Source organism: Hemiscyllium ocellatum, chromosome 12 (genome assembly GCF_020745735.1).
Source record: "Hemiscyllium ocellatum isolate sHemOce1 chromosome 12, sHemOce1.pat.X.cur, whole genome shotgun sequence".
In the NCBI taxonomy this organism is placed as follows: domain Eukaryota; kingdom Metazoa; phylum Chordata; class Chondrichthyes; order Orectolobiformes; family Hemiscylliidae; genus Hemiscyllium; species Hemiscyllium ocellatum.
In genome coordinates, this window is record NC_083412.1 from 83,521,123 (window position 1) to 83,535,035 (window position 13,913).

General features: G+C 42.0%; 1 protein-coding gene across 2 annotated transcripts in view; it reads left to right on the forward strand.

Moving 5' to 3' along the window:
- The first annotated feature begins 10,267 nt into the window (after nt 1-10,267).
- kcnj6 (potassium inwardly rectifying channel subfamily J member 6) overlaps nt 10,268-13,913 on the forward strand; it is a 46,919-nt gene continuing 43,273 nt past the window's right edge. For both annotated transcript variants that reach the window (XM_060833215.1, XM_060833216.1), the window contains exon 1: nt 10,268-11,171. In XM_060833215.1, coding sequence (XP_060689198.1) covers nt 10,268-11,171 — 904 coding nt within the window. The remainder of the gene's footprint in view (nt 11,172-13,913) is intronic.

Genomic DNA, 13,913 nt, shown 5'->3' on the forward strand with positions numbered 1-13,913 from the left:
GGAATTCATTATCCCAGAGTATGGTGAATATTGGATATTGATTAATTTAGAGAGAAGACAGACAAATTTTTAATCAATAACAGGTTGAAGGTTTACAGAGAGTGTGCAGGAAAGTAGAGTTGAGGCTCAGCTGTAATTGTATCAAAAAAAAGATCAAATTCGAAGGATTGAATTGTCTACTCCTGCTTCAAGTTCATATGTTGTTAAAGTGAGCCATTTGGCTTCAATCTCACCTCACCTTTAATTGTGCTGTACCTCTGGACTCCTCAGCATCCTTTTGGTTTCCCAGCTTGACCCTCAGCACCCACTATACTCCACTATCAACAGACCTCATTTCAGCCCCACCCTCTGGAATCCCCTCTTGTATATCCTTGTTTAGTGATTCCCTCTCACCATTTATACCTCAAACCCCCATTTGTTTTTCTTAAATCCTTAACAGTTTGGTTCATGTTGAAGAAGTGCAGAATATCACAACGCTGCCAGAGCCATTCGAACACATTCACATCACCAGAAGAGAGAAGGATATTAAATGGAGCTTGAGCTTCTTCAATCATTCAATGCTGTTACTGAGTTGATACATGCAACTGAAAGTACAAGATCTGCCAAGTCCAGTAGTCAGGGTTCAAGGGGATTCACCTTTTTAGGAAAGCATTGAGCAATCCTTTACTTGGTAACAAGGATTCCTACAACCTGGACTCGAAATGTTAACTCTGCTTTCTTCCCACAGATGCTGCCAGACCTGCTGAGTTTCTGCAGCAACAATTTCTGTTTTTGTTCCTATTACCTCACGTTCACCCACTGGATGAATAGATGTTGATATGTTTCCGATGATGCTCCAACTGCTGCAGCAAATGCAAAATGAGACCTCAGCTTTGGAAACACGCAGAGCTGATTCGGTTTTCACGGTTGGTGGTTGAAGCAAGCTGCTGAGCTGAGTTCAATAGATTGGACAAAATGAAAAAAAAACGTGTTTTTTTAATCTCTATTTGCAAGATAAAAGGGAGACCTTGTATTTATGTAGCACTTTCCACAAGACAGCCCAAAGTGCTTTTAAGTCACTGAACTACTGTGTTTTAAGGCCTTGTCATGGTGATAATGCAGAAAATGTGTCAGCCAATCTGTGCACGACATGGTTTCACAAGCAGCAGTGAGATAAATGACCAGATCATCTACTTTTACCTCTCAAGTGAGGGCTAGTCCTAGACACGGGGGAGAGTTCCCCTGGCTCTTTAAAATGGGGTCATGGGATCTTTTGCATCTACCTGTGACAGGAGAGGAGGCCTTACCCCAATTTGCCATCCAGACAGCACTCTCAGTGTCCCTCTGAGAAACTCCAACACTGCATGGTTAACGCAGTAAGATCGACAACCCCAAAAAACACATAGAGCAACATGCTAGAATTTGCAAATATCTGTATATGCTGTACCTCACAGCTGATTAAAAAGCATATATTGAAGATAGCTTGGAAGTTGCCATGGTGACACTGAGTTGCCATTGTTATTTCATTACTAATGAAAACCTATACCTTACTCAAAGCTTTAAATAATAATTGGCAGGCAGTTTTTTTTTACTTTGAACCCACCTAGATTTATTTACTGGATTTATTGTTTAACAAAATTGTAGTGTGGCGCATTACTCTCAGAGCAAAAGGAAATGGATTTCCATGTTTACAATCAATATTTATCAACTCTGAAATTTGATGTCATTTTCAGCCTTTGCCATGCACAGTCTGAGTTTGCTTTGGCTGAACTTAAATGGGTATTTGCATGTGGATTTTGTATTAATCAAATCAAAGGAGTTTAGCTTGCCTGAGCTTTTATTCATAGCTCTGTCGGCTTCTCGGTTTGTTTGTTTTCATCTCATTATTTTTCCCTTCCCAGATTTCTCTTCACCAACATAGAGTTAGATCATATGCGATGTAGTTTATTGAAGAAATCTTAGGGTTGGGATTCATCAGCTGACACGTAACTGTGAAATTATCCCCCGAACATTCATCTTTTTAGTAGACATGATTTGGATCCCAAAGCTCTGGACATTGGTGGTCTTCTGCTAGCCTGCACCTTGTGGTGATATAAAGGTAAAAATAAAGTCACCATAATCGTACCAGATCTTAAGGCTGGTCTCTTGTCAGGGGAAGATGACTGGCAGTGGTTTAACCTCAGGTGAGGTTAGGAAGGACACCCTTTCGTGATAACAACAGCTAGGAATTGTTGGTATCACTCTGTATCATAAACCAACTATCCAGACAACTGAGGTATGGGAGGTGAATTTAGGGATTGTTAGGAATCAAATCTCTGAATAGTCACGTTGGGACAGGATACAGGTATCATTCCACCTTCTTTCATGTTTCACCTGGGCGATATGCAGAGAAAAACACTTGGAGCCATTAGGTAAGTTTTGAAATATGAAGATAGGATATCAGCTCCTGTCTTAATTCATCTTTGAGCATTTTAATAGCCAGTTAACAAAACTAAAATCTGGAATTAAGTATCTACTGATGACCATGAAACCATTATTGATTGTTAGAAAAACCCATTTGGTTCACAAGTGTCCTTCAAGGAAGGAAATCTGCCATCCTCACCTGGGGGTCAGGCTACTTGTAACTCCAGACACATAACAATGTGGTAAACTCTCAACTGTTCTCTGAAATGCATTTATCCTAGGATTCTCTGAGAAGCCAGGGAGGAGATTGCTGAGCCTTTGGCTTTGAGCTTTATGTCACCATTGTCTGCAGAAATAGTGCCAGAAGACTGGAGGACAGCAGATGTTGTCCCCTTGTTCAAGAAGGAGCGTAGAGACAACCCTGGAAATTATAGACCTGTCAGCCTTACTTCGGTCATCGGTAAAGTGTTGGAAAGGTTTATAAGAGATAGAATTTATAATCATCTCAAAAGGAATAAGTTGATTAGGGATAGTCAACACAGTTTTGTGAAGGGTAGGTCGTGCCTCATAAACCTTACTGAGTTCTTTGAGAAAGTGATCAAACAGGTGGATGAGGTTAAAGTGATTAATGTGGTGTACATGGATTTCAGTAAAGCATTTGATAAGGTTCCCCACATAGGCTATTGCACAAAATACAGAGGCATAGAATTGAGGATAATTTAGCAGTTTGGATCAGAAATTGCCTAGTTGAAAGAAGACAAAGGGTGGTGGTGGATGGGAGATATTCATCCTGGAGTTTAGTTACTAGTTGGGTACTGCAAGGACTGTTTTGGGTCCACTGTTATTTGTCATTTTTATAAATGACCGAGATTAGGGCATTGAAGGATGGGTTAGTAAATTTGCAGATAACACTAAGGTCGGTAGAGTTATGGATAATGACGAAGAATGTTGTAGGTTACAGAGAGACATAGATAAGCTGCAGAGCTGGGTTGAGAGGTGGCAAATGGAGTTTAATGTGGAAAAGTATGAGGTGATTCACTTTGGAGAGACTAACAGGAATCCTGAGTACTGGGCTAATGGTAAGATTATTGGTAGTGTAGATGAGCAGAGACATATTGGTGTCCAGGTACACAGATCCTTGGAAGTTGCCACCCAGGTTGATAGGGTTGTTAAGAAGACATACAGTGTGTTAGCTTTTATTGGTAGAGAGATTGCATTTTGGAGCCATGAGATCATGCTGCAGCTGTACAAAATTCTGGTGCAGCCATATTTGGAGTATTGCATACAGTTCTGGTCACTGCTTTATAGGAGGGATGTGGAAGCTTTGGAAAGGGTTCAGAGGACATTTAGATTAGATTATTTACAGTGTTGGAACAGGCCTTCCGGCCAACTAGTCCACACCGCCCCACCGAAGTGCAACCCACTCATACCCCTACATTTACCCCTTATCTAACACTACGGGAAATTTAGCATGGCCAATTCACCTGACCCGCACATCTTTGGACTGTGGGAGGAAACCAGAGCACCCGGAGGAAACCCACACAGACATGGGGATAACGTGCAAACTCCACACTGTCAGTCGCCTGAGGCGGGAATTGAACTCTGGCACTGTGAGGCAGCAGTGCTAACCACTGTGCCACCTTGCCGCCCATTTATTAGGATATTGCCTGGTATGGAGGGAAGATCTTACGAGGAGAGTCTGAGGGACTTGAGGCTGTTTTCGTTAGAGAGAAGGAAGTTGAGAGGTGACTTAATTGTGACATATAAGATAATCAGAGCACTAGATAGGTTAGACAGTGTGACCCTTTTTCCTCGGATGGCAATGGCTAACACGAGGGGACATAGCTTTAAATTGAGGGGTGATAGATATAGGACAGATGTCAGAGGTAGTTCCTTTACTCAGAGAGTAGTAGGGGCATTGAATGCACTGCCTGTAACAGTAGTAGACCCACCAACTTTAAGGGCATTTAAATGGTCATTGGATAGGCATATCGATGTGAATGGAATAGTATAGGTTAGATGGGCTTCAGATTGGTTCCACAGGTTGGTGCAACATCGAGGGCCAAAGGGCCTGTCCTGCACTGTAATGTTCTGTGTTCTAAATGCCTAGCAAGCTATTCTGTTCAAAGGCAACTAGGGAAGGGCAATAAATGCTGGCCAGCCAGTGACACCCACATGCCATGAGTGAATAAAAAAACCTATTTCCTGAGCTGTCAGTGTCAACTGCGCAGGGGGGAGAACTGCTTCAGTGAAATTGACAGGCTGGAAAGGTTTTGCTCAACTGACTGATCAGTGAAACTGAAGTTGTATCCAGGTAACAAATTGATGCTTATAACACTTCTCCTGAGAGTGTGATCTTACTGTTTAAAAGGTGATTGTCAACATCTTATAATGCACTTTGCTGCAGGAGACAAACAGAGCATTAAAGAGTATTAGGAACGTTTATTTTGTGTGGTGAGGGAGTGAGACCAACAGGATAAGGTGTTTGAGTGTTGGCTGTTCAGATGAGCATCTCCTCTGCATAAAGAGAGAGAGGGGAATGAATGGGACTGTATGGTATGTTTTTTTTCTGAGGAGTGGTGTACAGGAAAAATGCTGGAAAAGTCAGAGAGTAGGGTTTAACATCTGAAAGTGTTGTGCCACTCACTTTCACTGCCCTGCTGAGGTCCTGTAACGTCTTGGTGCATTGTCTCCACATTACAGGGGACTCTCATCTACTACTGACTTTCTTGGCAACCTACATGCATCACCTGGTTTCTTGAAGAGGTGTCTGAACTTGAGAAGGCTCACCTCACTACAGCTCCTCCAATCCCACAGCAGGAACTCCGTGTAGGAGTGAGAGTGAGGGGGAAGAGAGGGTGGAGTTAGCAACTTTTCCACATTCTGGATTAGTGGTGCTGGAAGAGCACAGCAGTTCAGGCAGCATCCGAGGAGCAGTAAAATTTTACTGCTCCTTGGATGCTGCCTGAACTGCTGTGCTCTTCTTGCACCACTAATCCAGAATCTGGTTTCCAGCATCTGCAGTCATTGTTTTTACCTAACTTTTCCACATTACCTCTCTAATTCTAAAATTTGTATCTGTCCCAACCATCTTGACCTCTACTAGAATCCTTTTCAAGGAAAATTTTCCTCTGACAGATTTGACGTGTCTTCCTGCCTACCTGACTAATTAGAATACCTGGAAGTGGGATGCTCATGTAGTAACTCAGCAAAAAGCCATGGAAAAGTGAGCTCCAGATTCCAATGAGGAACACAACTACCAATGATCTAACATTCTGGGGGAGATTATCACTTGAAAATTCCACCCAATGACTTCCTTATTATTCTACTGCAACTGAAAATTCCATCAATCCTCACATTCTAATTCACATTAATTTGTTATCTGTGACAATTTCACAATAGTATCATCCCATTCCATTTCACCAATCTTGGCCTTCAAGAATTCCATTGCATGAATTAATAAGAATCAAAAAATGTTAGACCAGTGTTGCCCATTTCTCATTATCCTTGAGAAGGTTGCAATGAGTTATCTTCTCGAATTACTGTAGTCCATGTGCTGCAGCACACCTACAATGCTGTTAGAAATAGCTTTTCAGGATTTTTACCCAGTGACAGTGAAGGAATAGTGATATATTTCCAAGTCAGGATGGTGTGTGATTTGGAGGGGAACTTGCATGCTGTCGAGTTCCCATACATCTGTTCCACTTGTCTACTCGGTGAACAGGTCTTTGGAAGAAGTTGTTGAAAGAATCTTGACAGTACTCACTGCTACTGCTGTACACTAGGACAAAGGTACATTTAAAATCACCGGTTTATAGGTTTTGTTCTTATATGGAATGTGTTAGCTTAATATCTAATGTACAGCCAAATAAAGAAAGCTTATAGCGAGCTGGGAAGCTCAGAACTAGATCAGGCTGAAATTTCTCTGCAGTATGAGCTGAGATGGAAACTAAGGTACAATAGCACCATCACTGGCAGGTTGGTGAAATTACATGGTCAGTTTACACCAGTAGTTTGCATTATTAACATATTCAAATAGGTTATTCTGTATCAGAAAATGTTGACACAAAAACACAGTGACAGGTTTTGTTAAAAAAAAAGTGTGCAAATGTAAGGAATTTAATTTAAGGTATTTAGATTTTAATATGACTCAGCATTGGGAGGAGGATTGGTGACCACAAATAAGCCAAGAATTGAACCCAGGTCTCTGGCACTGTGAGGCAGAAGTGCTAACCACTGTGCCACTGTGATTCTGAGTATGACTATATCATGCTAATTTTGGCTCAAGCCCCAGATGTTATTATGGAGGACTTGGTATGGGGTAGCACAGTGGCTCATTGGTTCGCACTGCTGCCTCATGGGACCTGGGTTTGATTCCAGCCTCGGGCGACTGTCTGTGAGGAGTTTTTACATTCTCTCAGTGTCTGCGTGGGTTTCTCTGGATGCTCCGGTTTCCTCCCACAATCCAAAGACGTGCAGGTTAGGCGAATTGGCCATGCTAAATTGCCCACAGTGTTCTGGAATGTGTTACTTATGTGCATTAGTCAGGGGTAAATATAGGATAATAGGATAGAGGAATGTGTCTGGGTGGGTTACTCTTTGGTAGGTCGGTGTGGACATGTTGGACATATGGATTTGCAGGGTCAACAAGGCTGAGTGCACCTTGGTACCTCAATTGATACCATGTGGTCTATCCAATCTTATTCTTTTTTGCCTTTTCTGTGGTGGGTTGTTTCAACTGAGTGGCTTGCTAAGTTGTTTCAGGGGACAATTAATACTCACTTTACTGTGAGTCCAATCTCCAGTCTCGCCTGCAGACTTTCTTTGCTGAAGGACATAAATGAACCAACGAATTTATTTTTATGCCAATTAATGATAGTTTAACATCATTACTGAGACTATCTTTTAATTCCAGAGTTTTTAAGAGTTGATCTTTCATAGTTAAATGAGTTCAAGCTCTGTCAGGGATTTGAAAGTTTCCCCAAGCCATTAGAGTGGGTCCCAGGATTACTAATCTCATGACAATATCACCCTTCCCTATTATGTTCATTGAAATGACTTTCCCGTGCTCTACCTAAATCACCTTTTCATGTGGTCACATGCAATCACCTGTCAATTAAACTGCTCAGCGAGTGATCTGTATCCCAAGCTTCTGCTGTGACAGTCGTTCAGTTTTCCCATTTTTTTAAATTCATTCACAGGATGAGTACTGCACTGACCAAGCCAGCATTTATTGTCCAGAGGACAGTTAAGAGTCAGCCGCATTGCTGTGCATCTGGAGTCACTTGTAGGCCAGACTGGGTAAGGATGGCAGTTTCCTTCCCTAAAGGGCATTAGTGAACTAGATGGGTTTTTCCAACAATCAATTCAAGGTCAACATTAAACTTTTAATTCCAGACTTTACTGAGTTCAAATTACACCATCTGCCGTGGTGAGATTTGAACCCCACACCCCCGGGACATTACTTGGATCTCTGGATTAACAGTCTAGTAATAATACCAGTAGGCCATTGCCATCTCTCACTAGCTGAGAAATCTGGATTGAACACAAAACCAGGCAGTTTATCTGAGAGTGGCAGTTCAAACACGAACAGGGATTTCTATTATATTTGGTACCATTATGGGTTAGATTATCAGACTTTTGAACAGACTTTGCAAATATTAATTCTGATCTCTCTCTCTCTGCATCTTCTCTGCAGGTGTAACACTGTGTTCTGCACTCTGTTCTGCTACCCTGATGCACTTTGTATGGTACAATCGTGTGTATAGCACGCAAAACAATACTTTTCACTGTATCTCGATACGTGCGATAACAATCAATCAATCAATTATGGTGTTAACTGTCTGACCATTGAACATGCCCTGGGCACAGTGCAGGTAGGAAATTCTGGCAGGGATTGGATTTTCCTTTTCATAAAAACAAAATTAGGCATATTTGCCTACTGATGTGTATCCTCTAAATTTGATCAAATAATGTCTTCTGTGACATTATAAAGGCAGATCTTACTCCATAATGAAAGAAAATGTTTGCACTTGCATTGTGCATTCCAGGACTTCAGGATTTCCCAGAGTATTTTGCATAAAAGTACTTTGCTTTGAAACATGATCACCATTATAAAATGCTGCTGCAAACCAAATTGTTTGTTTGTGTGGTAGTTGAATGAGTTGGTCAGGACACCAGGGAGACCTCTTTTGCTCTTCTTCAAAATAATTTGGCAACATTTTTTGCATACACCTGAGAAAACAGACAGAGCTTTGGTTTAATGTTCCATTTAGATACTATCTCTTAATGGTGCAGCACCTCAAATGGCCCTAGATTGGAAACCTAGATTTTGTGTTCAAGTTTCATGTTTCAGAATATCAATGTACAGGGTAATCGAATTGCATTTAGGTGGTACTATTAAAGGACAAATCCTGCTTTTTCATTTATGGGAAATACTGTTCACCATCCATGCTGACTATATTTCCTCATCATCTGAGCCAAGACCCTGTTTCATTAATGTCCTTAAGTCATGCTTCACTATCAATACTACTTGAATTAAAAACCACACAACACCAGGTTATAGTCCGACAGGATTATTTGGAAGCACTAACTTTCAGAGCACTGCTCCCTCGTCAAAGGAGCAGTGCTATGACAGCTAGTACTCCAAATAAACCTGTCTGACTATAACCTGGTGTTGTGCCATTTTTAACTTTGTCCACCACAGTCCAAAACCAGCACCTGCCCATCATGAATACTACTCGAGGTTAGTTTCCATTTTGCCTGTTTTTTTCAAAGGTTGTGCACCTTGAATACTTATTTCAAAACTCAAATAAAGGCAAAAGACTGTGGATGCTGGAAATCTGAAACTAACATAGAACATAGAAAAGTACAGCGTAGTACAGGCCCTTCGACCCACAGTGTTGTGCCAAGGATTAATCCTAATCTAAAATAAACCATTCAAACCTACACCTAACCCAGAGAATACTGGAAAAACTCAGTCAGACTGGCAGCTTAGAGTGAGAGACTCAAGAATCATATCAGACTCAAAACATTAACTCTGTTGCTCTCTCCAAACATTTTGAGTCTGGTATGACTCTTCTCCAGTGTCTTCCTCTCTCCACAAATGCTCCCAGATCTGTTGAGTTTCACAAGAATTGTCTGTTTATAATGAATATTAGTTTCCCAAAATTTGTTACTTACTCACCATATCTCTGCAACAGTTATTCAATCTAAACTATTGATCTGCATTTCTGTCACTAATACATTGCAGATGCTTCATTCATTCAGATACAAAGTCTTTAGATTTTCTTTTCCAGCTTTATTTGTTGATGAACTGTCAACACAATGCCCCTTGCTGTCTGACAGTGCACGCCTTTACCCAAATCACATTATGCAGTTTTGTCTCATCTTTTCTTTTTGTATTTCAAATGTCCCATCACCTGAAACGTGGTTAGTTTCTATCTCTGTTAGTTTCACATCTTATCCACAAACCTAGTCATAGAATTCACCAGGGCCCTGATCCAAGTCCTCTCTGGTGGAGCTCATTCCAGCATGACAGCTCCCTCTTTCCCAATTGCTGGGACCAGTGGTCTGTGAAAATTGACACTTTCAGTTTTTGATCATAATATCACAACCTTCTTCTTTACACAACAACCAATTGACTCAAGGAGTAGAGTTCTAGATAGATCAGCAGATGCAAAAGTCTTGGAAACTTTTAAAGATTAGCTTGATCCTATAATAGGGAAAACTATGGAATCTTAATGGATGCATATGTCCTTTGACACATATCAATGACAAATGTCCAGGGCTTCATGTCATTTTATTTGACATTTAACTGTGTACAGTACTTTATAATATTGGATATCAAATAACTTTGACTAAATTTGTCTCTTTCTGCCCAGACATGGAGCAGGACGTAGAGAGCTCTGTGGCCGCTCAGCAGCCAAAGCTGCCGAAACAAGTGCGAGAGGATGCCCCAAAACAAATAGCCACAGACAATCACCCCGTCAAAAGGAGTATCCAGAGGTACGTGCGCAAGGATGGAAAATGTAACGTTCACCATGGGAATGTCAGGGAGCGGTACCGTTACCTAACTGATATCTTCACTACATTAGTGGACTTAAAGTGGAGGCTGAACCTACTCATTTTTGTCATGGTCTATACCACCACTTGGCTTTTCTTTGGAATGATCTGGTGGCTTATTGCCTACATACGAGGGGACCTGAACCACATAGGGGACTCTACTTGGGTGCCCTGTGTTAACAATCTCAATGGCTTTGTCTCAGCATTTCTCTTCTCGATAGAGACTGAAACTACCATTGGATATGGGTACAGATTCATCACAGACAAGTGTCCTGAAGGTATCATTTTGCTCCTGGTCCAATCTGTCCTGGGATCAATAGTCAATGCCTTCATGGTTGGTTGCATGTTTGTGAAAATATCGCAGCCCAATAAGAGGGCTGAAACGCTGGTCTTCTCCACACATGCTGTGATCTCTGTACGTGATGGGAAGTTGTGCCTAATGTTCCGAGTTGGGGACCTGAGGAATTCACACATTGTGGAGGCTTCAATTCGTGCCAAACTAATCAAATCCAGGCAAACCAAGGAAGGAGAGTTCATCCCACTCAATCAAACAGACATAAACGTTGGCTACGACACAGGAGATGACCGTCTCTTTTTAGTCTCACCACTAATAATCTGCCATGAGATCAATCAGCAGAGTCCATTCTGGGAAATCTCCAAAGCCCAGATGGCTAAGGAAGAGGTGGAGATTGTAGTAATCCTTGAAGGAATGGTGGAGGCGACAGGTAAGACATTTACATCCAGTCATCGTGTGTAATCTTCATGTATCCTCTGGCAGAAATCAATCAGGATTGCAATCAAATTTTGAAAATAGCAATCGGCAGTGAAAGATGCCATATGGGAGGAATAAAAAAATAAACTTTCACATTTCTCCAGTTAGTACTTTGCAACTCGTATCTCACACAAGTTAATTCATAGTGTGTGAGAGTTGCTGGCAAAGTCAATAAATATTAACCATCTCGAATAGTCCTCAAGAAGTTGGTGGTAACCTCATGTCACACTTAAATACAGCTGAGCTCCTTAGGCCATTTCAAAGGAGTGTTAAGAGCCAGCCACTTTGTTGTGGATCTGGATCCACCTGTGGGCCATGATGAGTCAGAAGGAGCAGATTTCCTTCCTTCAAGGAGATCTATGGGCTGGACGGGTTCAACGATCTGGTCGCTTTACAATCACCACTGCTGATGCTAGCTTTTAATTCCGGATTGATTTTGCTGTTGTGATTGTGGCCAACATCACCACTAGGTGGTGCCGTGCAAAATCAAAGTGTGGTTTTTAAACCTGCATCATGTGCCTTTTATTATAAATAAATAAGAGCCAAAGACATGAAAGACTATTAGGAAAGGAACCCTTGAGATTAGCCTTCAACGTTGACTGTTTAGATTTTTGCATGGCACATTTTCCTCGGATCTTAATGAACCATTTGTAAATTTACTGTCATTTGTCCAGCCCTTCGCTCCAGTAAGGGACGTTGCATTTTAACCTGCATGTACTTAAAATGAGGTGGTTCATGTGGTGTAATGGTCCCCACCTCTGAACCAGGTATCAAGTCCCACATGCAGCAGTGAGATGACAAGTGAACAGGTTGATTTGGAAGTATCTATAACTAGTCTCAGCACTTACCTTTAATTTTCTTTTTGCAAACAATTTCTAATTAACCTGCTCAGAGTTGCTATTGCTGGGACTTGAACCTGGGCCTCCAGGATCCAGAGGTTGCACCTCTACCACTGCACCACACAAGCACAGCACTTTTTAATGTTCAGGTAGAAGGCTATTCAGAGATAATGGCTTTAAGATACAGCAAAGATAATGTGTGCATAAAAATACAACCTTTTTTTGAAGAACAATGCTGAGTTTACACTAGTGGCTGTATGTCACTAATACTGTGAGCTCACAGGTGCAGCTGGATATATGTAGATGAAACACGACAGCTACTTCCTGCTCTGGGAGCACACACTCTTGTTATTGAGAATTCAAATTCCTCAGCTGCCCTGCAGCATATGTGGAAAGAGAAACAGCATTAATGTTTCGAGTCTGATGTGACTCTTCCTCCGAACAGTCACCCCCATAGTGCAGGATACTTGTTAGATGTTCAACAGCGACCCCTTTTGCAGCAGAGAGTGTGTCGTGTTCTGAGATTTAACTGCCCAGCAGCACAGCCAGTGACTTGTGAAAGGTAAGAATATCTGATAAGTGTAAGATCAGTGTGCCAGGTGTTTAAGGATTATGGTGCTGGATGGTTAAGGAGTTAGGGTTCTGAGTGGTTAAGGGGTTATGGTCCATGAGTGGTTAAGGGGTGGTGGTGCTGGATGGTTAAGGGGTTATGGTGCTGGGTGGTTAAGGGGATGTGGTGCCAGGTGGTTAAGGGGTTATGGTGTCAGGCTGTTAAAGGTTAGGGATCTGGGTGGGTCGGCTGCAATGTTAGTGATAGAGTGCTTAGGATAGGTCCAAGGCTGAGGGGAGTGTGGAGTGGGCGGCAGTGGGGGGAGTGACTGACAGCAGCAGCAGTGGTTGGGGGGAGAGGGTATTGGGGCCAATGGGAAAGGCTGATGTCAGGGCTGACAAGGTAGAAAGGGTGTATTATTGATGGGTCCTGGGACAACCAGGGTATGAGTCAGATGGTGCGACGTGGATTGGGGGGGGGGGGGGGTGGGGGGCAGGGACTGAGAGATTGAAGGTGCTGGTGCTGGTGAAGGGGTTGGTGCAAAATGGGTGGTGGGGTGGAACTGTGTTGGTTTGGGGTGAGGTGTGGTCAGGGACAGGAGGGAAATTATGAAGTTCCATGAGGGTGTCAAAGGTCAGGGAGGGGTCACTGGGGATATATGTATTAAGTTGAGGTAGTGGGGTGATGAGGGAGGATGTGAAGAGGTAGGATTAATAGTTACTCAGGGGTTTGACTAGGTTTTTAGTCATGTACCTTTAGCTTAACCTGCAGAGGAACCCTCCAAATTCTCCAGCTTTAATGGATACTCTCAGAGGTTTCTGATTGCAAGAGAATTTTATCAAATCTACAGTTTTTGAGACAACCAGGCAATCTCCTTGGTGTCTGCTGGGTCTAGGATTCTGCAGGGTCCTGATGTGCATTCCAGGTCTGTGCTGCAGGAGGGAGGTTCAATAATGTGGATAAAATATGCTAAATGGCCTCTCTGAATATTTGATATCCCGGTCTATTCATTTCCCTCATGGATCTAGAATCTCCATCTTTATCTTTCAATAATACCTCTTACTATTTATCCTCTTTATTCTAGTTTTATTGTTCATTCTTCTCTCCCCTCCAGACTCAAACCCAAACTTATCCATTGTCTGTGAAATCAAAAGAAAAATACACTGAAGATGGTGGGAACCTCATCCTCAAGTGGAAGTTAAGGTTCGGACTTTTAGCACAGGGCGAATAGGTTCAAAATTGATTCCGTCTAATAAGCAGGACTTTCTTTCTAGTTGAAGGGTACTACTGTAGATTTTATGAAATG